General features: G+C 31.3%; 2 protein-coding genes across 4 annotated transcripts in view; both read left to right on the forward strand.

Annotated features, from left to right (window-relative positions):
• The first annotated feature begins 1,905 nt into the window (after nucleotides 1-1,905).
• Nucleotides 1,906-27,993, forward strand: LOC139484787 (uncharacterized). Its single transcript, XM_071268751.1, has 8 exons — nucleotides 1,906-1,963; nucleotides 20,712-20,940; nucleotides 21,384-21,527; nucleotides 21,778-21,965; nucleotides 22,254-22,288; nucleotides 22,788-23,117; nucleotides 23,436-23,489; nucleotides 24,600-27,993. Exons 2-8 carry the CDS (start codon nucleotides 20,731-20,733, stop codon nucleotides 24,725-24,727), a joined length of 1,089 nt encoding a protein of 362 aa, XP_071124852.1. The 5' UTR covers nucleotides 1,906-1,963; nucleotides 20,712-20,730; the 3' UTR covers nucleotides 24,728-27,993.
• LOC139484788 (tumor necrosis factor receptor superfamily member 27-like) overlaps nucleotides 17,585-28,000 on the forward strand; it is a 68,137-nt gene continuing 57,721 nt past the window's right edge. For all 3 annotated transcript variants that reach the window (XM_071268753.1, XM_071268756.1, XM_071268755.1), the window contains exon 1: nucleotides 17,585-17,655. The gene's annotated coding sequence lies outside the window, so the exon portion shown is untranslated. The remainder of the gene's footprint in view (nucleotides 17,656-28,000) is intronic.

The following is a 28,000-nucleotide window of genomic DNA, read 5'->3' on the forward strand; positions in this document are numbered from 1 at the left end:
TATCAGGCAGTTAATGTAATATTAATGAGTTTTACACACAAATTTTTTTTACACGATGTTGTTTGGGGCTTTATCTGCGGGGATAACAACATATTTGTCATGGAGGTAGGATAAGGGTTTTTCGATATTTGGGTCTTTAAAGATTGATGTAGCATGGGCATAATGCCATTGATAGACCCCTTCAGTTTCTTAATTCTGATTTGTATCAACGACCACACCGCCTTAATCCATTCGGAAAAAGTGTCTACGTCTTCCCTCTCGCGGTTAGCCCATTGCATGGCATAATCCTCGACTAAATCCATCAAAATTTTAAAGTTGCTTATCTAATTGATGGATGTTGGCTCACGATATTTCGGACCTTTCGATAACACATTTCGCAGGGAAGTGTTATTTACAATACCTAATATTAAAGTCCCCGGTAATAACGTGGCCAGCCGGATTATATGTGAATTGGGAACTAGTACAAGTGCAATCGGGAGGTTTCGACTTGAAGTCGTCAATATTGAGATCCTGCAAAACGTGTTTGTAATTGAAAATTTTAGTTGCAATAGGTTTGGTATAGGTATAAAAAATAATTGGTACAGACTGGTCTTTGAAATAAGGAGGTATTTTAGATTGAACCAATTTATGATGAAGGATATTGCCTAAATTGACGCCATCGAGAGTTGATTTATAATGACGATGATCATGACTGCGTCTTCGTCGAGGAGTAAAGTTGAAAATATTCATCATATTTACCGAGCTACACGAAGGACTAGATAGAATACCTATACCATCAATTTTGTCATTGCAACCATATGGTGTAACAGTTCCCAATTGTCTAATCTAGTAGTCCTCTTTTTAAAACTTAGTATGTGGCTTTAATAAAGAAATGTAATGACTTAACCTCAAATTTTCCGATAAAATGTGTTCAGATGGAATCGTAGAATTTGAGAAATAAATTGTCTAGAGGCATATCTATCAAGTGTGTATGAGATGTCTTGTGATTGGTCGTTTTTTATGGATCATATCATGGAAGTTTTATATTGACATATAATACTTCCATGATCATATTAATATCTGAAACTTAAGCTTATAAAGTGTCGAGTCCACTATATTTATGGTAGAAACAAGTAGTTCCGTGTTTACTGTTAGTCACATCAAGTTTATATTTTCTAAAATTTGTCTTACAATAGTAAAAATTACGTTTGTCGGGGTAATACAAAATTCAACATTGCCAACTGAAGCTTTTAACTCGTTTAACCGATTAAAAGTTTGTATTTTTTGTGCCAACATCCGTTTTCTTAAGAGCAACCCAAGATGTTTAATTTCTGAACCATAAATGTTTAAGGCACAAGAAGTCATTTGTTGTTTCTTAAACAAAGTTACATTCATATAAATTCATGGATTAGTTTAACATATCAAGGTAAAAATTGGCAACACATACATGTATTTTGTGTATTAGAAGTTTGACTTATATTAGAAATGCGAGTGTATATACATCAATGCTGGTAGTGTGATACCTTGATATCTTTTCAACGAAAACGACTTATAATTCACGTATACTTTTACTGAGCGTGTCCTGCACAATTAGAACTCGACGTTTACACGACTGCACGATCAGTTTAACTTGTTCCCTTTTTTGTTTCGAGTTGATCCCCAATCTGTTTGTTTCTATGTAGTGTTAACAGAGTATAATTGTTTTTCGATATGTCTTATTTTCCCTCTACTTTTATCTTTTTCATGATGGATTACTTTTATTTCTCCTTGGTATCTTTCTTATATCAATGTTCCGAGTTAAATATTTTAAAACATAACATTTGATTTTCATCACTTACTGTAATGTCTTGATCGTATATTATGTACAACAGAGGATAATTGTTCGACTAACGGTATGTCAACAGTGACCAAACATTGGATCACATGCATGATGAATAAATGTGGTCGATGTTTTTAATTCAGGGGATATTCTTCATTTTAACTGGTAAGTTGTCTACATTACTATGAGTGAAAAAGAAGAACTGTTTCAGAATAATTAGATGTATTATTTCTGACAATTTGTTCATGTAAGGGTGACGACAATTTCCAAAAATTGCAAATCAGGCAGCTGGATAAACGTCAGGAATGTAGGTCATACATATATAAAAATTTATTTAGTGGGTTTTCTTAAAACTTGAATTTGATGTCAAAATAAAGATACATAGGGTGACTGCTGTCTGTTAGGTCATCGTTCATATATATATATGTTAGTTTAAACTTAACAAAAATAATATACACTCGAAAAACAAAATCCATGCGTGTATCATAAGTGACATTAGTTTGTTTATAAACAAACTATCCATGTGACATGTGACGCGTTAGTTGTATTTATGAATGAATGACGGAATGCTAGTTCTATTTATAATTTTCAGAATGTTTATTTTCATTCTTGAAAATCTTGTAATCTAATGTAATACTACTTTGTCTTTATCAAAAATTTCAACTATTTGCTTGAAAATCCTTCTATAGGTACTATCAAAACTGTTCAAACTGTAACAGAAAATGTCTGTACCATGTCAGAAATATTACAGTTGTTATCCATTTGTTTGATGTACGTGTTTAAGCTTTTAATTCGGTTATTTGATTTTAAAAAAGGGATGTTATATCCAAATTTTCATAATAGTTCGATATTTTTGTTATTTTTCTTTATACAATATTGCCCAACCTAACTGATCAATAAATTAAAAAGAGTTAAAATACTAGTAATCTTATTAAATTTGTATACGAATTTTAAATTTTTCCATTGACAGGTTTTAATTTGTTCACTTGTTGAACTACCAGTAAATGGAAACTTACAATGCTTACCTTTGCATTTTCTCAAAAAGTATTAGAGATAAAATCGATTTGAAAACGGCAACATGTACAGGAACAGATTATTAACAATTTTCAGGACTTTCGAGATAGAATTGTTAAAAAAATCAGATAAAGGTACTTTCAACAATGTGGTTACTGTGTAACTTTTGAAACAGGCAGTTTATGCTTCTCAACTTGATAGCAATATGTTTTTGTTTTGGGGTCTCGTATCTTTTAAAACAAAAAATCTTTATTTGTGTCTGTTTCAAAATTTCGACATTTTAACTTTGTTTGGATACCTATAGCAGGTATGCATGCTTTAAAAGATAAAGACATTGTACTTAAAAAGTAAAAAAATAAAAATACCGAACTTAGGGGAAAATTCAAACCTGTAAGTTCCTGATCAAATGGCAATATTGAACTATTAGAAAAGAAAAACTTTGGATTCAGTGAGATTGACTTTAAAATCACCCCTGGTGAACTCCAAAAAGCCCTGAGGCAATTAAAATCTGGGAAAAGTCCAGGTCTAGACACTATTACAAATGAAATGTTAAAAGTTTCACAGAGTTGTATGCAAGATTGCTTACTAAAACTTTTTAATGCCATTCTTCTATCTGGCATTTATCCCAGTAATTGGTCTGAGAGCTACATTACTCCTATATTCAAATCTGATAACCCGCAGAACCCTGAAAATTACAGAGGTATTGCCATCAATAATAGTCTTGGCAAACTTTTCAATACCATTCTGTATAACAGACTTGATAAATTTTTATCTGATAATAATATCATAAACAAAACTCAAATTGGTTTTTCTAAGAAAGCTCGCACTTCGGATCACATTTTTGTACTAAAATGTCTCATAGAAAAATATGTTAAAAGAGGCAAAGGTAAATTGTATGTATGTTTTGTAGATTTTCGCAAGGCCTTTGACAAGGTTATTCATATTGGTATATTATATACGTGGGTCACGTGATCAAGTATGAAGGTGGTGTGTTTTCCAACAGGGACAGGAAAACTCGATGTAATGACATAGTCTGTATTTATTACTGAGTGTTTGTGGAGTTAAACATATTCATAAGTTCCAGTAACGTTTGTAACATCAGTATTTTACACGGAAAGTTGACATAACACTGTAGTAATGGTTAGTTGTTAATAGTAATAGTAATAATCATTCGAGTACATCCAACAACGACAGTACCTAGTTAGTTTGTTTACATTGTGTTTCATTTGAAATAACTTTACACAGTCTTGTTAAAGATAAATACGATAGAGTGCCATATTGAACATTAAATGATGACTAGGAGAAAGACGAAACCAAGCACAAAACGCAAGCTTATGGATTCGTCACAGAATACTGATTCTTCGTTCGATTTAACTTCCAAACAGCCATACAAGAAATCAAATAAAAAACAAAATAAACAACAAACTGCAAGTAATTCAGTCGATTATAGTGAACAAGGAAATATTTCTGCTCAGATGACACCTGAGAATTTCATACAAAACCAAAAACAGCAAAGCAGCACATCATATCCGTATCTGTACCCTCCCCCTTTTTCTGGACCCCAACCTGTGCATTTTAGCCAATATACACCGCTCGTTGCGGATAGTAGTATTCTCAGTCATATTATGCACAGCATCAGTTCTATTGATTCTAGATTGAGCAAACTTGAAAGTATGGATAAAAAACTGGATAAATTTGACAGTCTTTGTGAGGCAGTTGATAGTTTATTCACCAGGGTAAAAACATCCGAATCTGATGTTAAAAAACTCACTACTCAAGTATCTGAATTAAATAATACGTGTGACAGTTTTAATATCAAACTTGACCAATTAAATGCAGAAAAGGATAATTTGTGGATTGCACAGGCATCTGGGGGTTCTGGTAGTCCAGGAAAGGGGTCGAAATTAAAGAAAGAAATAGCTGAAATACATAAACAAAACAGCGAGTTAAAGTCAACCGTGTCTGATTTGCTATATGAGGCTACAAAAAAACAATCTAATATTCTACGGTATTGTGGACATGCCAGGTGAGGATGTCCAAAATCTGCTTAGTGGTTTCGCTCGCGATGAAATAGAGGTTAAAACAAATATCAATTTCCGCAGCGTTCGACGTATGAATAGCAAATACAAGCCATTGGCAAGGCCAATAATTGCAACTTTTGAAAATTTTAAACAGCGTGAGGTAGTGAAGTCATCTGCTTACAAATTAAAGGGCTCTCCGTTCGGTCTCAGTGTACAGTATACACCAGATGTGCTCGCTAAAAGAAAACAATTGCTCCCAATTCAAAGAAAAGCTCGTGCTCAACAAGCTAAAGCAGTGATGATCAGAGATAAACTGTATATAAATAATGAGCTTTTCGATCAGATTAAGCACAAACAATTCTTACCCAAACTGGAAACTCAGATACCGAATGAGAAGATCGATGTAGATATATGCACTGACAAGACAACTCATCAAACTGACGAGAAGCAGGCTACTACCAAAGAAGACTAGGATAGCGTTGGAGGTTTTGTGTCTCATTCAAAAAACTGTGACAATTTGAAAGTAATTTCTTGGAACGTGAATGGTGGTATTCAAAATAAACTTGATAACATTTCATTTTTGAATTTTATTTGCACATATGATATAGTTTTTCTTACAGAATGTTGGTTTAAAAATGATTTTAGTTTTTCTATTCCTGGTTATGATTGTTTTTTGTATGCTAGACGAAAGTCTAAATCTACTCAAGGAGGAGGTATTGTAATTTTAATTAAAGAGTGTTTTTCTAATAAAAGGAGTAGGGGCTTTAATGGCCTAAAATGGCCCCATATTTACAAGATAATAAAAATTCTAACAGAGCAGATTTTTCTCCATAAATTATTAGAATATGAGTAAAGGATTTAAAAAAAATGTTTTTACTTAACTAAAAAAGGTTCAATGACGTCACAATGGTAGGTGTAAATGACGTCATTATTGGGAAAATAAGCAAAAATACCGAATAGCCCCTAGTCCTTTCTGTTGAAACATGTATTCATGATACAATTATATGGTTGAAAATTGAAAAGAATATTGTTACAAGTGATAAAAACTTATTTATTGCCTGCGTTTATATACCCCCTGTCAGATCGAATTTTTATAAACTTTATAATTGTGATTTATTTGCTGATTTAGAAAATAGTATTGCACTTTACTCTTCACTTGGTAATGTTATACTTTTGGGTGATACAAATAGTCGAACTGGGGCAATAGATGATTTTGTGAGTAACGATAGTATTCATACTACTATAAGGAATAGACTTGATGATATTTTTGATTATTCTGCTGATATAGAACTCAATGTAAGAAAAAATCCTGACAACAATACAAACTGCTATGGCCCAAAACTTATCTCGCTATGTAAAGCCTCGGGTTTGAGAATATTAAATGGCCGGCATAACAATGGTTTTGCAAATGATTTTACATTTTGTGGTGCGAATGGAATGAGCGTTATAGACTACCTATTAGTCCCAGTGTCACTTTTCCCGATAGTGCGTCAACTTATTGTGTCTAATTTTACAACTTTTTCCGACCACGCATTTCTACATATACAACTTTCATTACTGTGTAACAAACAAAATTCAACACCGTTTCCGGGTGATGAAAACGGAGAGAAACTGTCTCAGGACAAATTTAAATGGAATGATGAATTAAAAGAACAATGTAGAGATTGTTTAATGAATAATATGGAAAAGATAAATTTGTGTCGTGAACGGATTGACTTTGATCGGCAGCAATTACTCGACAATTCGTTGGCCGAATTCACTATTACGTTAAATGACATTATGGCACCATTTTTTAAAAAGAGGACAAACAATTATAAATCTTGCAGATCTAACATTTGTGATGATAAACCTTGGTTCAACGCCCTGTGTAAAGACCTTCATCGCCGCTATATAAACTGTTTAAATATATTTAATAGACTGAAATCGCAACTAAACCATAGTAATTTAATCCGAGCGAAAAAGGACTATAAAACACTAGAACGTCGCTTGAAACGAGAGTATATGCGCACTGAAGGAAACATGCTAGACATAATGAGACTTACAAACCCTAAATTATTTTACAAGAAATTTAAAAGGAAAGCGTCCTCTAAACATGATGTACCATTAAAGTTGTTCCACGAACATTTTAAGTCATTGTGCTCATCAGACACAGATGCTGTACTTGACGACAGCCAATTTTATAATACTGATGGTGAATGCGTCTATGAGGAACTTGATAGAGAAATTACAGAAAATGACATTTTGAAAGCTATTCGTAACCTTAAACGTAATAAAAGTCATGGAGTTGATGGAATTCTTAACGAATATTTTATTGAATACAAAGATGTGTTTATGCCTGTATTACTGTACATTTTTAATGGAATTTTACAGTCCGGAATTTTCCCTACAGATTGGGCTAAAGCCATACTTATACCTATATTCAAGAAGGGTAGTGTGCTTGATCCGAACAACTACAGAGGGATTAGTTTAGTCAGTAATTTTGGAAAGTTATTTACGACCGTTCTTAATCAACGTTTGATAGACTGGTCGGAAACGTTTGATATTGTGACCGATGCCCAGTTCGGCTTTCGTCCCGGTCTTGGTACAGTAGATGCTATTTTTGCTCTTACATCATTAATTTTCAAATCCTTATCAGCCAAAAATCGTTTTTATTGTTGTTTTGTAGACTACACGAAAGCTTTTGACACTGTTCAAAGATATATGTTATGGTATAAACTATCAAAAATTGGTATACAAGGTAAATTTTTAATGGTTATCAAAGCAATGTATTCTAATGTCACTTCTTGTGTAAGTGTTGATGGGTTCAACTCTGATTATTTTACTATTGAAGTAGGTTTGATGCAAGGTGAAGTATTATCACCGATATTTTTTTCTATGTATGTCAATGATTGTGAAATGGCTTTTATAAATAGTGACTCTATTCCTTATGAGATGAAGGAATTAAATTTATTTTTACTAATGTACGCTGACGATATGGTTATTTTTTCAGAAACTGTGTCTGGATTACAAACATTACTTGATACTTTGTATGATTATACCTCCAAATGGTCACTTAGTGTGAATATAGCAAAAACGAAAATTGTTGTTTTTAGAAAGGGTGGAAAAATACATGACAATGAAAAATGGTATTATAATAACCAGGAAATAGAAGTTGTAGATAAGTTTAGTTATCTTGGTATTTTGTTAAATTTAAATGGTAAATATAATGTGTTACAGCAGAAACTCTCAGAACAGGGTAGAAAAGCTGTGTTTGCCTTAAGGAGAAATGAAAAAGATATATATTTGAATTTTGTAACTTTACTTTCGCTTTTTGATACTTATATAAACGGTGTACTTTGTTATGGTTGTGAAATTTGGGGTGCTCACAAGGCACCAGCTATAGAAAGGATACATCTGGGCTATTGTAAAAATATTATGAAAGTAAAAAGCTCTACTAGTAATGTCATGGTGTACTACGAGCTAGGTAGATTACCATTATTGCACACCAGAAAATGTCGAATTTTTAAATACTGGTTTAAGCTGTTATGTACTACAAACTGTATTTTGAAAAACTGTTACTGTTTTTTATATGACGATTTACAAAAATGTCCAAATAATAAGACAAATTGGTTGTATTTTATTAAAAATGAGTTGCTCAGTATAGGTTTAGGTGATATTTGGTATAATCAAGGTTTATTTTTAGATAGTAAGCTCTCCAGTAGTTTATACTTGATAATTAAACGACGCCTGTTTGATTGTCTGAAGCAAGATTTTGACAGCCAAAGGAATAATTTAGTGAAATGTAAAAGTTATAGATATATGGTTCAAAATTTTTGTTTACAAAATTATTCATGTAAACCAATACCAGTTATTTATAAGACATGTATTACCAAAATAAGACTTAGTAGTCATGATTTAGCTATAGAATGTGGTCGCTATTCTGCAATTCCAAGAAGTAATAGACTATGTAGTTTTTGTAAAAATGACATTGAAGATGAGATGCATTTTATTTTAAAATGTCCTACTTATCAAGGTCTTAGATCTTATTTTATAAAACCATATTATTGGAGAAAACCTTCTATGTATAAATATATACAATTAATGAGTTCTAATAATCCTAGAGAATTATGTAATTTGGGTAAATTTATATTTCGTGCACAAAAATTAAGATCTAACATGATGTAATATGTGTAACACATTACCTTCTGCTATCTATGTATACTTTGTGTAGTTTATATGTTGTATGCCTATAGTTGTTATGACTTTGGTAAATAAAGATATAATATTATATATACAAATTATTACAGCATACAAATAATGGTATTTTTATAACATTTTGAAATCTATGTATAGTAACGACAAAGTGTGTGTTAAAGTAGAAGACAAAATAACTGATTTTTTTAGATATAATGTTGGTGTACGACAAGGTGACGTTTTGAGTCCCACATTGTTTAAACTGTTTATTAATGATTTGCCAGATATATTATCTAACAATTATGATGATGTCAATTTAAATGATGAAAAGATACCATGTCTACTTTATGCTGATGATCTTGTATTAATATCTGACTCAAAAGAAGGGCTTCAGAAGAGACTTGATACTTTGTGCACATTCTGCAAAGATTGGTGTATGGAAATAAATGTGAAGAAAACCAAGATTATAATATTCAATAGGAGTGGTAGACTCCTTAATGAAAATTTCAATGTAGGAAATAATTCTATTGAATGTTTTAAACAATACAAATATCTTGGCATAGTCATCCAAAATACTGGAAACTTTAATGAAGCCAGGAAACAATTATTCCAAAAAGGTCAAAAGGCAAGTTTTAAACTTTATAAAGATTTGAAATCATCTGATCCTCCTATTAAAACTCTTTTGCATTTATTTGATCACTGTATACAGCCAATTGTAACTTATGGTTGTGAAAATTGGGGTGTTATTAACATTACTTCTAAAAGGAAAAAAATTGTCCCTTTATGACATATTTAAAGATTGGGAGTTTGAGAAGCTAAATTTTAAATTTTGTAAGTATATTATTGGTGTTACAAAGATGTGCACAAATGTAGCAGTCCTGTCTGAATTGGGTAGATATCCTCTTTATATAAATTTGCTAACACATATGTTTATGTATTAGCATAGACTAGAGAATTCTCCATCTGATTTATTGAAAAATGCTTATGCTGAGTTAAAAATGATAGAAAGTAAAGGTCAAACCAGTTCCAATAATTCATGGCTCTCTAATATCATTTTCTACAGTGAAAAATTGGGTATTGACCTAAATATATGTAAAAATCTAGGAAAAAATAAATTTAAAAACTTATTGAAAAAACAGCTGAAATTAAATTTTCAAAATGATTGGGAGAAAATGCGAGATTTTTATTTACAGAATCAAGGCAAATTGGACACTTATTTTTCATTCAAAAAGTCATTTGACTATGAAAATTATTTAGATTTAAAGCACCCACAAAAACATTTGTTAACAAAATACAGACTTAGCAATCACTGTTTAAGAATAGAAACTGGCAGACATGAACGAATTACCAATGTATGTGGTAAATATGAAATATTACCTCGACATGAGAGGATATGTTTTTATCTTACCTCCTATACATTTCCAGGAATATGATTGGTTAAAAGCGTCCGCGTGCAAACCGTGTATATTTGATATTAGGTTAGTAGGGAGGCGGGGTTTATCTCATACACGGTTAGTAGTGGAGCTACGTCCCTTTATATTCCTTATTAGGTAAGAAGGGGGCGGGGCTTATTTAATACACGGTTAGTAATGGTGTTATGTCCCTTTGTAAAAAACAAAACGGTACTGAGAAAAAATCTTAAAAGTTCCAACAGACGAAGAAATTGATGATTCAGATTGAAACAAATTCATAAAACACATTTAAACCTTACAAGTCGTTATTGTTGGCATCTGTTTTTGTAGGATTAATGGAAGTATTTTCTTAGCGCTAACAGTATTGGAGACTTGCTCGTTTTGAGAATCACTAGTCTTAATTTCACACGTTAAGATAGTCGGTAAGATAAATTCGTTACATAGTGTGCTAGTGACGTAATACGGTATATATGGGGAATTTACTGACCCCATATATACCGTATTAGGTCACTAGCACACTATGTAACTAATAATATTGTAATACAAATTGTATTGAAAATGAAATGCACTTTCTTCTGGAATGCCCTATTTACAATAACCTCAGAAGAGATATATCACTGATTATATAAAAAAATACCCCAGTTTAGATAGTTTAAATATAAATGATCTTTTTTCATGGATCATGATTTATGAAGATAGCAGATTTTTATCTATTTTATGTGCATACCTGGATAAAGGCCTGCAACTGAGAAAATCAGAAAATTAGTTAGATACTCTAAAATATATCAAAATTATCTCCCCTTGACCACTGATCCTTTCTTCATGCATTTGAATTTCAATTATTATTTTATGTTTCTTTAATCACTCTGTAATGTTTATGTCATGTTGTAATTAATGTTATGCTCTTAATGGGCCCTTTAATTTGGAAAATAAAAAAAAAAAAAAAAAAAAAAAAAAAATAAAGGTCAAACACATCAAACGAATGCATAAAAAGTGTCATACTCCTAACTTGGTACAGACATTTTCTGATCTAGAAAGAGGTCGATTGAACAAATAATTTCCAAGTTAACAACGGGGCTTGATCCGTTTTTGAGTTTATAAAGTCCCCCAAATTTATCAAGATCAGGAACAGAAAAGATTTATTTACTGGGGAAATAAAAGTAGATACTTGAATTAACAGAATAAACTTTATAGAAAAACAATAAACACTAGATAGTTATCAGTATAAACACATGGGCAGTTGATCTAAGAAGTAGATCGGTAAGGTGGTGAAATGGGATAGGAAATCTCATAAGTTTAGGACTCAGGTTTGTGTGCATTAACATGGACTAAGAATATATTTTATAATGGTAAGTTTGTAAACAAATACGGCAACCGCTTGTATACGTTGCATGATTAATGGAGAAGGGCAAATAAATTTGGTGAAAATAGACTGTAAAGAGACTATGGTACAATTAGGTTAACATCATAGGCAAGAACAGATAATAACAACATAGTTACAGCTCAATTTTGTATATTTTCCAAGTTTCAAGCTGCGACTTTTGTTTCAATTAGCTCCAGCAATTAGTAAATCGGCGAAGAGAGTTTAAAAATAGTTTTCAAATAATGTTTAATTGATAAATCATATGACAACTTCCATAAAACGGTACCAGGGTCATTAACAAGGGAAGACTGTTTACAATCGTAATTATTGGACCGTGTTCACGTGTTCGTCGATTGTAGTATTTCAACGTAGTTTCGTTTTGTTAAAACGACATGAAAATTAAAATAATACTTATCTTTTATTTCTTAATTATTACAAGAAGAGTAGAAACAACTTTAGCAAAGATGAATTAAAAAGTGCACACGAATAAACATATTCAATACTGTAAAACTATGGGATTTCCCACATTCCAATACTTCACAGAGAACAGTAGTTCAATAGGGAAAACGATTTCGCACGACAATCCAATGGACTATTGTCTTTTAAAACACAGATAATTTTCCGACGAAACTGAGGTAAAAAGAAGATAAATTTTCATTTTTTAAATTTAGAAGTAACTTTTAAATTCAGTAAATAATTTGCCAAAATATCTGTTTATGAGAGAAATTACCCAAATCATTCGATAAGGAATTAACTTCAAGTCATGTACAAGCAATACGTACGGTTTCCACGGATTATTGAGTCTGTATATCTTTTGTTTATTATATTTTATGCATTTTTAAATTTAGATAATAGTTTTAATAAAACCGTTTGTTATTTGTTTTTTGTTGTCCTTCTGTTCAGGCCAATTTAGGGTTATTGGTCTTCAAGCATTTATGTATTTAACTCAGAAAATCTCGGATACACATAACGAGTTTGACTGTCGTCCGTAAAAAAGTATGATCAAGTTTACTAATCTAAAAAAGATAATTAATTAAGTAATGGGGTATTTCTTTGGAACAGTAAACTAGTCCAAAAAAAAAATGTACGGAACAGAAAATCCTGTTTTTTTTTAAAATAAATTACGCATTTCTGCTTAAATATAAATAAATGTGCCGGCATGTCTGTTGACTCTAGCATCCAAACGTGTTTTTAGGCAATCTGATTAAAATAAAGATTTTGCACCAAAGCTTGACAACATTTGCATTTAAAAGCAAACCGTGCCCACGTGATCTGTATTTCAATCAAAATGGATTTCAAGTTTCGACAGTGAAATGAGGGACAGAATCACTACTATATTGGCCTCATCCAATCAGTAACGATCTTAGCGTACCTGTATCTTAAACAGACGACCACCGCACACATGCATTTACAGAATTAGTTCGACTAGGTGACTAGGTCTTTTCAGAGTAAGAAATATTGAACTTCTGTAGACAATTGAAGACCACAACTTTCTACAGATTAAAGATTTGCGCGACATTTTTCTTGTTACAGGACCAACCCAATATTGTCAGTTTGATTATTATTTAAATATTTAAATATTTAGCGGCTATATTAATGGACCTAAGTAAAGCCTTTGACTGTCTCCCACATGATTTACTTCTTTTGAAATTGGAAAAATATGGCCTTAGTCCATCTGCTCTGGAATTACTCAAAAGCTATCTGACTGCAAGAAAACAGTGTGTAAAAATAGGCCAGAGTATCAGTCAAATGCAAGATATATATAAAGGTGTTCCTCAGGGATCTATCATACTAGGCCCTGTATTATTTAATGTTTGTATAAATGATATTTTTCTTTTTGTCAAACACTGTGATTTATACAACTATGCTGATGATAACACCCTCTCAAAAACAGGTACTACTTTGGAATCAGTTATTAAACCATTAGAGGAAGATAGTAATTCCCTAATCTCATGGTTCTCTTTCAACAAAATGCAGGAAAACCCAGAACAATTCCAGGCAATTTCCATAGGTAAAAAAACACACACTCAAAATATTACTTTCAACCTAAATGGATTCAACATAAAATGTGACGACGAAGTGAAACTTCTCGGTGTAACAATAGACTTTAAACTGGATTTCAACACTCACATCTCAAATATTTGCAAAAAAGCTGCACGACAACTAAACGTTCTAAAAAGAATTGGCACTCATCTCACCAGACTTTCAAAACTTACAATATACCACTCATTTATCATGTCAAACCTCAGCTACTGTCCTCTTACATGGCACTTCTGCAGTGAACAAAACACAAAGAAAATAGAAAAAATACAAGAAAGAGCACTCAGATTTATTTACGACGACTACACAAATTCTTACAATACACTTCTTGAACAATCTAAGCTACCAGCACTAAAAATCAGAAGATTGAGAACCATGGCATTAGAGACATATAAAATAATAAATAAATCAAGTCCAGAATTCCTACATAATTTAGTAAATATTAAAGAAAATTCATATAACTTCAGGTACAAAGGCATAGCAGATATACCAAGGCCAAAAACAACAAGGTATGGTAAGAAAAGCTTTAGTTATAAGGCAGCAAAACTCTGGAACTCCTTGCCAAATGAGGCAAGGAGCTTATCAACTTTTGGCCAGTTCAAAAATTTTATCTCCACCTGGTGTTTTTCAGAAAAATGTACATGCAGTTCTTGTAAATAATGTACTTACTTGCTGCCCCATAACTTGATCTCGAAGCCTGCTGTTTTTTTTTTTTTTTTATGTTTTATCTTTTTGCAGTTATTTTTATTTTTTATTTAGCCATTTATTTCTTTTGCTTATGCATTACCTTTGCTATAGCTGCATGCAGTCTTTTGTTTGTGCTTAAAGTGTTTAAGTTTGCATGTGCTACTCTTATATAAATACTATGTGCTACTATATATGTGCTGATATTAGACATTTGTTTTAATATATCTTGCTTAGCTTTTATTCTGCATATGCTATCTATGTATTAATATATATATGTGATGTCTGTATGTTTGTGTTGTATGTGTATCTGATGTTATTACATGTATGTTTTGTTTATTAATATCAGTCGGTTAAAGAGCTCTTAAGAGCTCATGTTCTTTGTTATTATGTATATATGCAACCCGACTTTAAATAAAGATTACTTTACTTTACTTAATCCATCATAAGTCTTCAGTTGTTGTATAAAACGTGAATAAAGATATCGATGATACAGCTTAGTCTGTTAAGGGCATATGATACAGGTACAGGGGAGGTAATGACGTTGCTAATTAAGAAATAATTCATGGAAGCCATATATTGTTGGAAATTTACACATGGCCTGGGCCGTGATATTCGAATTTTATCCTGAGCGTTAGCGAGGGATAAAATTAACGAATATCACGGCCCAGGCCATGTGTAAATTTCCAACAATATATGGCTTCCATGAATTATTTCGATTCTAATAGGACAAATACGGTCATTAAAAAACTGAAGCGAGGGTGGGTATGCTGTGAATGTGGCTGTTCTTTTTTACTCCCTGCTAGATAAAGCTCAAATATCTTTATAAATATGTAGCTTGCGTAGGTTAGTTCGTAAATAACTGCTAGAAAAAAACTTTTTAATTTTTTAAATTCTCAAATCCAACATATGCCAGTTTAATTTACATGTTTTTCTCGTAAGCTTCCGTTAAATCCAAAGTTGACATTTTGTAACTAAGGAGCCGCCATGTTGACTTGCTGAAACGAGTAAATATGCGAATAATGCAATTGAATAGAAAATAAAACAAAACCTACCTCAAAAATCAGTTTTAATACAATATCATACGAATTCCGATGGTTCACGCAACAGAGAACTTTCAACTTTAGCGGTTTCATTTGTATGACGTCATCTTTTGAAATGACTTAAATGCGCCAAAAAGATTAATAGATTTTCGCGGAATTTTAATTAATTTTTATTTTGTTGATTTTTCCGAGCTCTTGTGCATTACTTCTTTTTATTATGCATAAGAATAAGAAAAAAAGTTATTTTTTCTTTTTTTAATTGCACTTTTTAAAACAATAAAATCGGCAGAGGGTCTGTAAATAGGTTCCAATACATGTAGATTTACGTGGGAAGTATATTGTAGCAGCCATTATTATGTATATCTCTGAGTCTGCGCTAAGTATATTTTATCGAGAATTTTATCACAGTGTTGTTTACAAGGCTAAAGAAGCACGTCATATTAGAATGTAAATTATTATTTTTGCAACGTCAAACTACGATTTATCGGAAAAAGATTAATTTTTCGACTGATTTTTATCATTCAAACTTATCATGCAGGGTGCCACCAGTGCAGCACGAACTGTGACTGCATATGTGAGCCAAAATTTGTTCCCAGAAAATATGTTCTAGAAGAACTTTTTTCACAGACAATTTCTATACAATTTGTTCCATCTCTCTGAAATCAGTTCCACACTTTCCCTGGTGAAATAAGTTCTGGGTTGGTGAAATGTGTTCCTTACCTAGTGAAATGTGTTCCTTACTGGCCTAGTGAAATAAGTTCCATGTTTGTGACATTTGTTTCTTACCTGGTGCAATAAGTTCTTAATTTGTGAAATTTGTTCCTCACCTGGTGAAATACGTTCCTTGTCTGTGAAATATGCTCACTGGTTAAACAAGTTATCTTATATACTGAGCAATTGTCATCTTTCAGTTTAAAGTCATTAAAAAACATGAATTATATTGATAATGTAATAAATAGAAAGTGTAAACATCCAATTTGGATCATGTGGAGTAAAGCAAAAGATAAAAACATACTCAATTAATAATACTAAAAATGACACTTATGAGCCAGGAAAGAGTAGAATAAGAAATAATAATAAAAGTAATTCCGAAAAAAAGTATTAATATAACATTTGTACTTTTTTTTAAAAGGACAAAGTGACTGATCAATTATATTAAAAGACACACTCTTTAAAAACTGTGCAATGACCATAGCTAAGTACATTTATGATAAGAACACCCATGACAGATCAACAGGAAACAAGGACGTCGAATACCACATAAACGATAAAAGATAGATACAAATTATGATACATTATAATCGCTTTTATTTCTTATCTTCATCCTACAGTCATGCCTTCAATTGAAAATTTACCCCATGCAAGCACAGAACTTATTTTCTGTGATATAGGTTCGAACAGAACATTTTCATTGATTTCTATAAAATACCTTCGTTCAAAACTAATATCACAGGAACTTATTTCACTTTCTTTTTTAAATATTAATATTGGAACAAAAATCATGGTGCTGTGATTTTTGTTCCGGAACTTATATCACACTTGGTTAAAAAATTAGTTCCGGAACAAATCTTATATTGCTGCAACATATTTTCTGTGACGTAAGTTCTGGTGGAACATATTCCCTATGAAATTTGTTCCGGCGGAACAAATGTAACGCCGGAATAAAATTTTTGTTACACATACCCGACGGAGGCACCTAAAGGGTTTCATATTGCTCAGCCTTCGCGTATCCGAGTATAATTTAAATTATAATCCTGGTACCTTTGATAAGTATTGTCTTTCGTATTTTTGCCTGTTGGCTATTGATCAAGTCGAGTTACAATATTTATTTTTTATTTCTGCTTGGTATCTTTCTTGTTTTTATGTTCAACGTAGATCTAAATAAACGGAAAAAAACCCCAACGTATGCCTTTTAACACATGTACATGCATCAAATTATTAATAATATATATTTTTCGGTTGCTCATTGTGTATAACAATGGATACTTGTACGATTCACATTGTGCCTACAGTGATCACAAAGCCCGAGATCACATGAGAAAAGTTCACTGTCAAGTTGAATCATGAGGGTTGTCGTCTGTTCAGGAGATATTCTTCATTATATTCGGTAAGATGTGGTAATTTCTATGTATAAAAATGAATTATTTTCTTCTTAAAAATTAAATGTTTTTATGCTGACGATTTTAACATGTAAGGGTTAACTATTATATCACAAACTCGCATAACAAACTACCAGAAAAATATTATTAAAATAGGTCATTCACGTACGTAGTACTACATCTTGATAAATATAATAAAGAGCTACATGTATAGTTATTATGATTACGGTCTTAAATTGTTTATACGATGGTCACTTTATATATCTTTATAACAATACATTTTCGATATAAATGAATAGTATAAAAATACATTTCATGTGTGGACCATTATTCTTTTGTTTACAAACAAACTACCCACGTGACATGAGGCCCTTCTCGAATTTATTAATGAAATACTGAATGTTTTCTTTATCTATTTTTGCCGATGTTTTGTTTATTTTTGAACAAACACATGTTTATCGTAGTTCCTTAAAATCTTTTTAGTTTACCTTGATTAAAATCTGACATTTGCTATTTTATTGATAACGGGTGTCATAGTCATTTCCATAACAACTGACCCAATTTGTCCCAGTGTCAACTGACCACATTGCCTTACGACAGTAACGTTTCTAATAAGTAAATAAATAAAAAAAAAAACATGTTTTTTAGCTATCTTACATATTATTTTTCATGTTGAATTTTTCCATCGACTGAACTTCAACAACGTACTAGAGTAAAATGGAAAATTAAAAGTCACGTGATGTTTATAAATCGATACTACTTTATTTATGTCTGTGTTTACTAGAGCATGACGTCTACACTGAATTGTTGATTTACAACCGAAAAAAATGCTGAAGACGTGTATCAAATTGTAAAATATAGAACTAAGTTACAATTACATAAGTCATATAAGCATTTTGTTTATATTTAAACAGCGGTGGTCGCAGTGGAAATGAGAACTTATTCCCCAGTAGAAATGTATTATAAATAAAAATGTATTATAAATAGAAATGTATTATAAAGTGTTTAACTTAAAAGATTCCAATTCCTAATATCTTAAAACATAATTCCAGTAAATAGTTGTGCTGCACTGCTGTACTGATGACAGATGCGTTTTTTTTTTTAATTCAAAGTGTATTCCGTCTCCCGTTTAGATAAGACACCATGTGCCAAAAGCGTTCGAATGAAAATAGAATTAAGAAAACAACCAGATCGATACATGTTCAAAGGGCGGTTTATGCATGCTTAGCTAAAACATCTAATGGGTCTTGCTGAAATTCGGAGTTAATGTGATTCTTTTGGGTTTTTTTTTTATGTTTCCTTGATTTGTATCTTCTGAATTTAATAGATTTTAACATCGGTAATTTACTGTTGTCTCTTATATTTGATTTATATATTATAACTCAATTCAACATAGCTAAATGTGATGAGTATACGGGAATAACAGGGATAGAAATAAACACAAACAATCTTATGAGGAAGTTACTTATACCTACCAGGTTTGTATTTGTCAATTATCAACTCCGCGGCTTCAACTGATGGACCGGATAACACGTACTTTTACGGAACAGAAGTTTTCATCCCTCGCGCGTTTTGGTGGCATTTGTGTTGTATCTTCTTTCTTTTTTTCTCTTGTGATCGTTTCTTCTTTCATTATAAATTGTTCGTTACACAGTGTGCAATGGTCCGTATACGGAAATTTATCGGGTCAATACAATTCATTTCGAGTTTTATTGACCCGATAAATTCCGTATTAGGACCATTTAACACTGTGTAACGAATGTATTATGATTGTGTTATCACACCACTTATTTTTTGTTTAAAAAATAATATTCAAACAGAATTTAAATTATTAATTAGTATTAAGGACAAAATCAGCCAAATGAAAAATGAAAAATATTAGGACTTCTTTTATATAGTAGTAAATTCAGTAAAACATCTCCCATTGACTTTAATGCTAACTTCTATGTTTCGAATTAAATTTATACCTAGCTAACCATTAGAAATTAAAAGCTCTCATAAAAGTACAAACGTAGCCCTATTTTTTGCAACAATAGAAACATAGGATCATGCGGCATATTTGGGTGTTCACATGAACTTTTTTGCAAACACTGTAGATTCGCACTTAATTCCTTTTCTGACCCTATTACTTTTTAACCCTGTAGTAAACATTATTAGTACATTGAACACCTATTTTTTTTTTTATCTTTTTTAAACTCTGGTTTGATCCATCTATCCAAAAATATTAATTACAAACATTATCTACCACTCAGAGGAGCACAGAACTTTATACAGAAAGCTCTCCCCAAATGAGCGGTACTTGATGACGTATATTTATTTACTGAATTTACCCCTATAAAATTAATTAAAGTCAATGGCAAAAGGGAGATAATTCGAATTGACTTAAAAAAATTGCACTGAAATATATTAGGACAATATAAGCCAATCATATTGCAAGAAATTACTTTAAATCAGGATAAATCCATTTCTCCTCTTAAGAGTGTAAAATTTTGAAAAAAAATAAAATTAATAATCAGTTTATAAATTTCATGCGTTCAAAGCAATAAAAATCATTTGGTTGAAATTCCCCTACCTGTATATACTTGAATGCTTTCTTTATCTCATCTTTCTGTTTACATGAGAAGTACTCAATTGAGTTATGGAAAAAAACGGAATGATTCAAATTAAAACAAAAGACAATAAACAGTTGCGCCATGAGTGCATGATACGACCGTATTCAAAGAATAAATTTCGATAACTTCTAAATGTCATACATGTCATATCAGAAATATATATTAAAAAAAACCCAAAAGGAGGGTATTATAATACCTATAAACCAGTCACCAAAGCTTCATGAAAACTGGTGAAAGCGCTTTACGGATATTATCCGAAAACTGAAAAATCACCCCTGGAAACGTAACATCAAAAATTTATAGAAATAGAAAGGGAGCTCTTGTCAACAGACGGACGGTCAACAATAGCATGACAAAATACGTCCCGTAAACGTGCGTATAAAAAGTAGAACAAAATCATTATCCATTCAAGGAGAGGAATAATACAAACTACTTTTTATTATCAATTTCAGATACACACGATACAGTTAGATGGTAGAATTATATTTACTACCAGTATTTACACTGCACATACTGCACCAGCTTGTTGCGCCAACGACTTCTACAGAGGTAAACAGTACACTTATCGTTAATAGTGTAGGTTCCCCTGGATGTGTCAAGGGCAAACAGTACTACGACTTCGATCAAGAAATATGTCGAAGATGTCCACGTTGTAGAAAGGCTAACAACTATTTGCAGTTTGTAAGTTGTATGTTCATGTAAAGTTATAAGTTATAGGGTCAACAGGGTAATACTTAAAAGAAATATAAAATAAGTTTATAGAAATAAAGAGCTACTACGATTTATCTTTATAAAAAAAAATAAAGGACTTAGTGCCATTTTTGTTAATTCAAAACTATATAGATATGAAATACAACAATGTAAAGTACCATACACATACCGTTTAAAAAACACACTACTTCTTCGAGCTAAATAAATCAAAGAAGTAAATTATCCATATTAATGTTTAACACATTAAATAACACGAATCTTAAATCGAGTCTTAATCATATATATATATATGATGAGTTTTGCTCGGTTTTAGTTTGTAGCCCGGATTTATTTTTTTCTCAATCGATTTATGAATTTCGAATAGCGGTACACTACAGTTGCCTTTATTTATCATACTTCTTTAACACTTTTAGAATATCAGAATCAGTCCAGAATTCGGTGTATTAGACTGTTATCCTTGTTACTGCAAGCTGGGTGTAAAGTTCAAAAACGAATATTCTGACAGATGTAGTGAGTGTCCCATCTGTAATACACATGGCCATATGAATAAAAGCAAGGTACGTAGCAACAAAATTGACCATGTATACATGAGTTAAATGTAATATATTTCTTATCCCTTTAAAATAGACGGAGAAATCAATTATTAATTAGTACATATGTTGCAGAAACTTGTACATTGAGCATAAATATATACTCATACAGTTAACGAATTAACATTGTATAACAACATATGCAAGTTGTTTAACTTTGAACTGACTTTAGTGCATACGGGTACTAAATTCGTGATAACAAAAATTATTATTACAGGAAATACCTACCGATGAATTTCATGGAGCATTTGATTGTTATCCATGTATATGTGATCCTGGATACTTTGGGAATGCCTTGACACATTACCAGTGTACAGAATGTCTTGACTGTCATGGACAGAATAAACAATTCAAAACAAACTGTACACAGAACACAGATTCAGAATGTGGTGACTGTCTGAAAGGGTAAGGTTGTTTTCTTACCTAAAATCCTCTGTCTTTCATTTAACTTCAGATTATGAATTGAATCAGTATATTTATATTCATACAGTTTAAACCCTAATGCTTTCAACTGCGTTCATTGCTGGTTTTACCTCTCCTTGTGTTGCCTTTACTTTTCTCTTTAGCATGTACAACAAAAATGTAAAAGTATTATTTGATATCTTCATCAGTTTTTACTATTTTTTCTTGAAACCATTTAATACTAATAATTTTTCAATAGTATGGTACTAGATATTTATTTTTCCACTTCAGGTACACAAAATCCTGGATGGAACATGCTGCATGTGGTAAGAGATATATTGTTGTTCAAAAAACATTTAAGTTAGACTTTTTTCTATGTAATGCTATTTTGATTCAAGGCACTAAATTCAAATTTTATGAATTTAGCAGTTATGTAAATTTCTAAGGCAACCAAGAGAAAAGAATAGGTAATGGAAACGGGAAATGTGCAAAAGAGACAACAACCTGACTAATAAATCGGTGACTAATAAGCAGAAATAGCTGAAATGCCGTAATAGGTGTTCAATGAATGGTGAAAATCCCGCATCTGGAGACAAGCTTCGTTTGGTCCCTGAACAATAATATAAACTAGTTGAGCAAAATAAACGCCACACATAATTCTATAATTTACTTACAAGCTAGAATGTCATTTGAAAATAACAATCATTGCTCAAAAGCAAAACGTTGAAACTATAAAGAACACCTTTTGTCATATGGAATGCTGAGAATATTTCTGATGATTTGATCTCCATTGCTTGCATTAAACACATGCTATTTATATTCTAGTGAAAATTGAAAAAACGACAGTCACCCCAAAGCTCAGTTCAACTCCAGGAGACACATATTTGCCGCCAATAGTTGGTAATGGTCATGCCAAGAAATCTCAAACCATACTAGTTGTCATATTGGTTATTTCAACTTTCTCTGCATTTTGTATTATATTCTTGGGGTACTATGTCATCAAACATTCATCATGTTGTAGTAAAGACTACTATAACGTAACAGCGTCCACTTCTGCTGCCACACTCGCCCAGTCTAAGTCATCAGTGAACAAGAATGATAATCAAACAACACAACTGAATGGAGGTTCTACACAAACTATTGTTAATGCTTTACGTAAGTTGTAAAGTCGACATGTCGCAAATTTTAACTTTTGCATAAGTGAAACGAGTTGTCGTTCGTCTTGTGAAATAAAGAATAAAGCTATTTGTGTTTGCATGTATTTAATAAAGTTATGTTATGTATATTTATTACATTACGCATGTGAGATAATAGGAATTATCTAATAAAACATGATGTACATGTTATGCATTACAAAAAAAGTCAAAAATACTTTTATACTTGGGACTTGTATTTTTTTTCTTATCATTTCCAAATTTAACAGTCAAATATCAATAACAGTAATTTATTTTTATTACAATTCTATTTTTTCAGTTCCAGAAAGTACAGACTTTGAGCAATGTGAGGACCCACAACTTGAATGTGACGGTAAGTGACAAATACGTAACAAAAAGTAAAATTACAAAAATACTGAACTCAGAGGAGAATCCAATCGGAAAGTCCCTAATCACATGGCAAAATCAAATGACAAACACATCAAAAACGAATAGACAAGAACTGTCATATTCCTGACTTGATACAGGCATTTTCAAATGTAGAAAAATGGTGGATTAAACCTTGTTTTAAAGCGCCAAACCTCTTACTTTGACGACAGTCTCATCAAATTCCGCTATATTAACAATGATACGTGAACTAAACGGACATAATAAATAAAATAGTCAAAATATGGGTACAGAAATCATCATCGTGTAACAATTTTAAAAGTAACAATTTAACAAAAAACCTATCTACAAACACATTCATTGATTTGCGTGTCTGACGTCAGAAAATGTTATATCGTTCAATGTATATACAAACAATTTAAAAATTGCACATGGGCAATGTTAGCATACAGGGTTAAAAATCAAAGTATGTAAGAAATATGCTGTAATGCAGAACAAAGTAAAAATGTGTTATCATGCACAACTCATTACAGTTTTCATCTCTTCAGAGATATATACACTGTTTTGCATAATTTATTATCAGACAATTCTTAATTAATTAATCAAATCAATTTGTTTTAAACTGCTTAACCACAAGCAGTTTAGGTTTTAATGATAATTTATTAATCAGTAGTTTGCAGATAGCGATTCCATTTGTTCGAATGAGTTGTAGGCAATAACTTTACTGTTTTACAAATATGGTCTCAAGTCAGAAAAGAGGGACGAAAGATACCAAAGGGACAGTCAAACTCATAAATCTAAAACAAACTGACAACGCCATGGCTAAAAATGAAAAAGACAAACAGAAAAACAATAGTACACATGACACAACATAGAAAACTAAAGAATAAACAACACGAACCCCACCAAAAACTAGGGGTGATCTCAGGTGCTCCGGAAGGGTAAGCAGATCCTGCTCCACATGTGGCACCGTCCTGTTGCTTATGTGATTACAAATCCGGTAAATAGTCTAATTCGGTAGGTCACATTCATGAAAGGGAAGGGGATTGTAGTTACGACGTATTTTAGGGATATCTTTTTTCTTTTCTAATTGTAGGTTTACTGACTGGAGATCAACCACAGAATGTGCGAAGAATGTCAGATGATAAAAATGTGTACATCTTTTACCAGAAAGGTGATTGTAATTCTGTCCATATTGACGCACTGCCAAGTTTACAGTCTTGATGATTATTACAAAATAGGTTATTTTTGACAGTTAATGTATCGTTTGATATTCAATATATAAATAGATCTCAGAAAAATCTCAAGGCTATATAGTGAACTCCTGAATGCAATATTTTACTTTGTATGTCAATATCATGTTATTTTGCTCATCATCTCATATAAATTAATAAATATCCACGGTGACTGAAATGGCATAATCAATTTAAAATGGACGTAAAATTGATTTCGAACCAGGACAAACTGCTCTTAGATGAAAACTGTATTATCATTCAGGAGGACATAATTATCAGCATAGTAACTAGTATTTCACCTTATAATTTTCAAGTACGTTCTCAAACCACAAATAATTTAAATGTACTCAAGATATATTCGTTTAGGCAAAGTTTAGCCATCAATGGTTTTTGCTGTTCTGTTTAGTTCAAGTTGATTTCAATGCACAAATAACTTTTTTTTATTGCATCTGTCCTCCAAACATTTTGTTCCAATGGGTATACAGATACATATATCAATTACAGCTCCAAATGCGTTATCAAAGTTGAAATTATATAGGTTTTTTTTATCAAAGAACTAATCTGTCTTGAAATGATTTTGTCTTTATATTGTTTTATTTTTGTTGCTTATGGAAAAATATTGTTGTCATAACACTATACATGTACTTTTACGTTTGATTTTGTTGCTAATGAAATTAGTAATTGTCATTACACTATAACTGTCTTTTCTTGTTTTATTTTGTTACTAATGGAATAAGTAATTTTGTCATTACAATATAATTCATTTTCATTAATAGTATGTTAAATATATGCACATTGATTGTTCACATGTAGATATCTTAATTTTTCCAGTATTATTGATTCAAATCAAACCTCTGCTTTCTGTGATGTTTTGTTATAATAATGTATTCTTAGCTATATAAATACACTATTATCACATCATAACCATTAAATGTAATGAATAAAACATTTTTTTTTATAGTAGCTGTAAAATCGTATCAAATATTTGACTATTTTGTTCATGTGATTTTCATTTTCCCCCAAATGTGTTTTACGATTTTATGTATAATAGACGTACTTTAAGACTTTAAAAACTGTTCCACGTTCCTCGTCATAAAGAATTTGTTTAGGTTGGAAAAATATATGAAAATCTGTAATATTCACAATAAAACGGGTCAGTAAATTGTTACCGTCACAAAAAAAGGAAATATTGGATACCTATAGTTTCATGTACATTGTAGATATTTTGAATGGCAATAGCCCACTAACAGTCTGTGTAAAAAGAAACTACTGATGCAGAAGTCCTTATAGTATACAGGGAAAAGCTCGGATTATACACCACTTTTAATACTGCACCTTGGAAACTCATCTTTTGTTTTCTTAACTTTCAGTATTAAAAAATGTTTAAAGTGAAAAATAAACCTTCGTTTTTTCTTAAAATATCTTTTAAATAAAGAGATTGCAGAACTAGCAAGTTCATTAATTGATCAACTCAAAACAATTACAGCTTTTTTCAAAATAAAAAAATAGGTAATTTATGTTAGCTATATGAACTAATTACTGGGCCGATACAATTCATTTCTGTGTCCATAATTTGACTTGGAATTGTTCATAATAAACACAAATTTGTCGAAAAATTATCCTAAGCTCATGCATATGTTTCGTGTCTACATTAATTGTATAAATTGATTTTGAGACCAGAATCTCAAGAATTCAAGCAAGATTTGTAAACTAACAGTTATCGCAGATTAAATTGTATATAATATACATGTACCCATTAGTGTAAACATTGGCCTTGCTTGGTAAAATTTGTTTCCTTTAATTAGTCCTCTACTGACGAAGTCGAAGGGGACTTTATTGTTTTTGTTGTCCATTACGTATCTTAAACAATTTAGTATTAATGTTTTTTTTTAAATTTGTTTTTGTTTTCTATATGTGGTTCTTTCTTACGCTTAGAATTTAGTACCTGTTTGTTATACTGCCACTAAAAATATGGGTGATAAAATGTTAATTGATAGTTGAGAAAAATGCTAGGAATTAACAAATTAAGTAATAAGTATAAATAACATTGTTCAAAGCGTTTGTTTCCTGAACTTACTGTATAAGCATTTGCATTAAGTGGATTGAAAAGTGAGGTGCTCCTCTTGAATAATGATACTGTGTTACATAATTGTTTTAAAAAGAAATGTGAAATTAGTTTAGACTTCAAGTGAGCATTAATAATTTGAATTGTTGATGTGAGAATGTAAATGGTTGCTATTGTTTGGCCTTGTTTGATATTTAAATAAGTAAATTGAGTCTACTTTTTATCATAGGGTTTACTATAGCCATTTAAAATATGTTGCAGATATTTTAACGATCCATTCGTATTTTTTAACAATGTAGCACGTCTATTGATTCAGAAATATCTCAATACAAACTATAAAAACAAAAGACAGTTATCAAATATTGGGCCATGAACCATCAGGCTAACCAAACCAAGCAGTATAATGGTCAAGAAGACAAACAATGAAAGAGACGAACATAAGTCACACATTAAAGAGCTATCAAATGTCAATTCTGTGAATACTGTTTTCTCTTTTTTTTTACTGTATGGAATTTTCATACACCGTTTTCAATTATTTATTAAAAGATATCAACAAAAGAAATTATGTTAAGGGAGACAACTAATAATTTTGATTAAAATTGTTTGGCTAGCGCAGGTTAAATTTAAGTTGAGAATATATTTAAAAAACAGACATATAGATTAGACCGTTGGTTTTCCCATTTGAATGGTTTTACACTAGTAATTTTAGGGCCCTTTATAGCTTGTTGTTCGGTGTGAGTCAAGGCTCCGTGTTGAAGGTTGTACATTGACCTATAACGGTTTACTTTTTTTTAATTGTTATTTGGATGGAGAGTTGTCTCGTTGGCACTCACACCACATCTTCCTGTATCTATGATTAGAAAACTTGAAATTGTTTTTATGTGTGCATAATCAAATATTCATATTGACAAAATGTTTGTTCAATATTTTGTTTTCAAATCATTTATTTAGATGGCTTTGTCTGTAATTCTTGCTTCTATTTCTGTCATAGATAGACCATTATTCCTTTAACATTTTAACATGTTTAATGTCATTTTTGTTTATGAGATAAACTGTCTGTTTAATCTTATATGTTATCCTGATGAAAATATGTTATGAAGACATAAAAACTTTGTTTCCTTATTTTATTTTTATAATCTTACACACGATGAACAATATTACCGTTTGTAATAAAATTTATTAAATATTTTGTCTAAG

Source organism: Mytilus edulis, chromosome 8 (genome assembly GCF_963676685.1).
Source record: "Mytilus edulis chromosome 8, xbMytEdul2.2, whole genome shotgun sequence".
NCBI classification, from domain to species: Eukaryota; Metazoa; Mollusca; class Bivalvia; order Mytilida; family Mytilidae; genus Mytilus; species Mytilus edulis.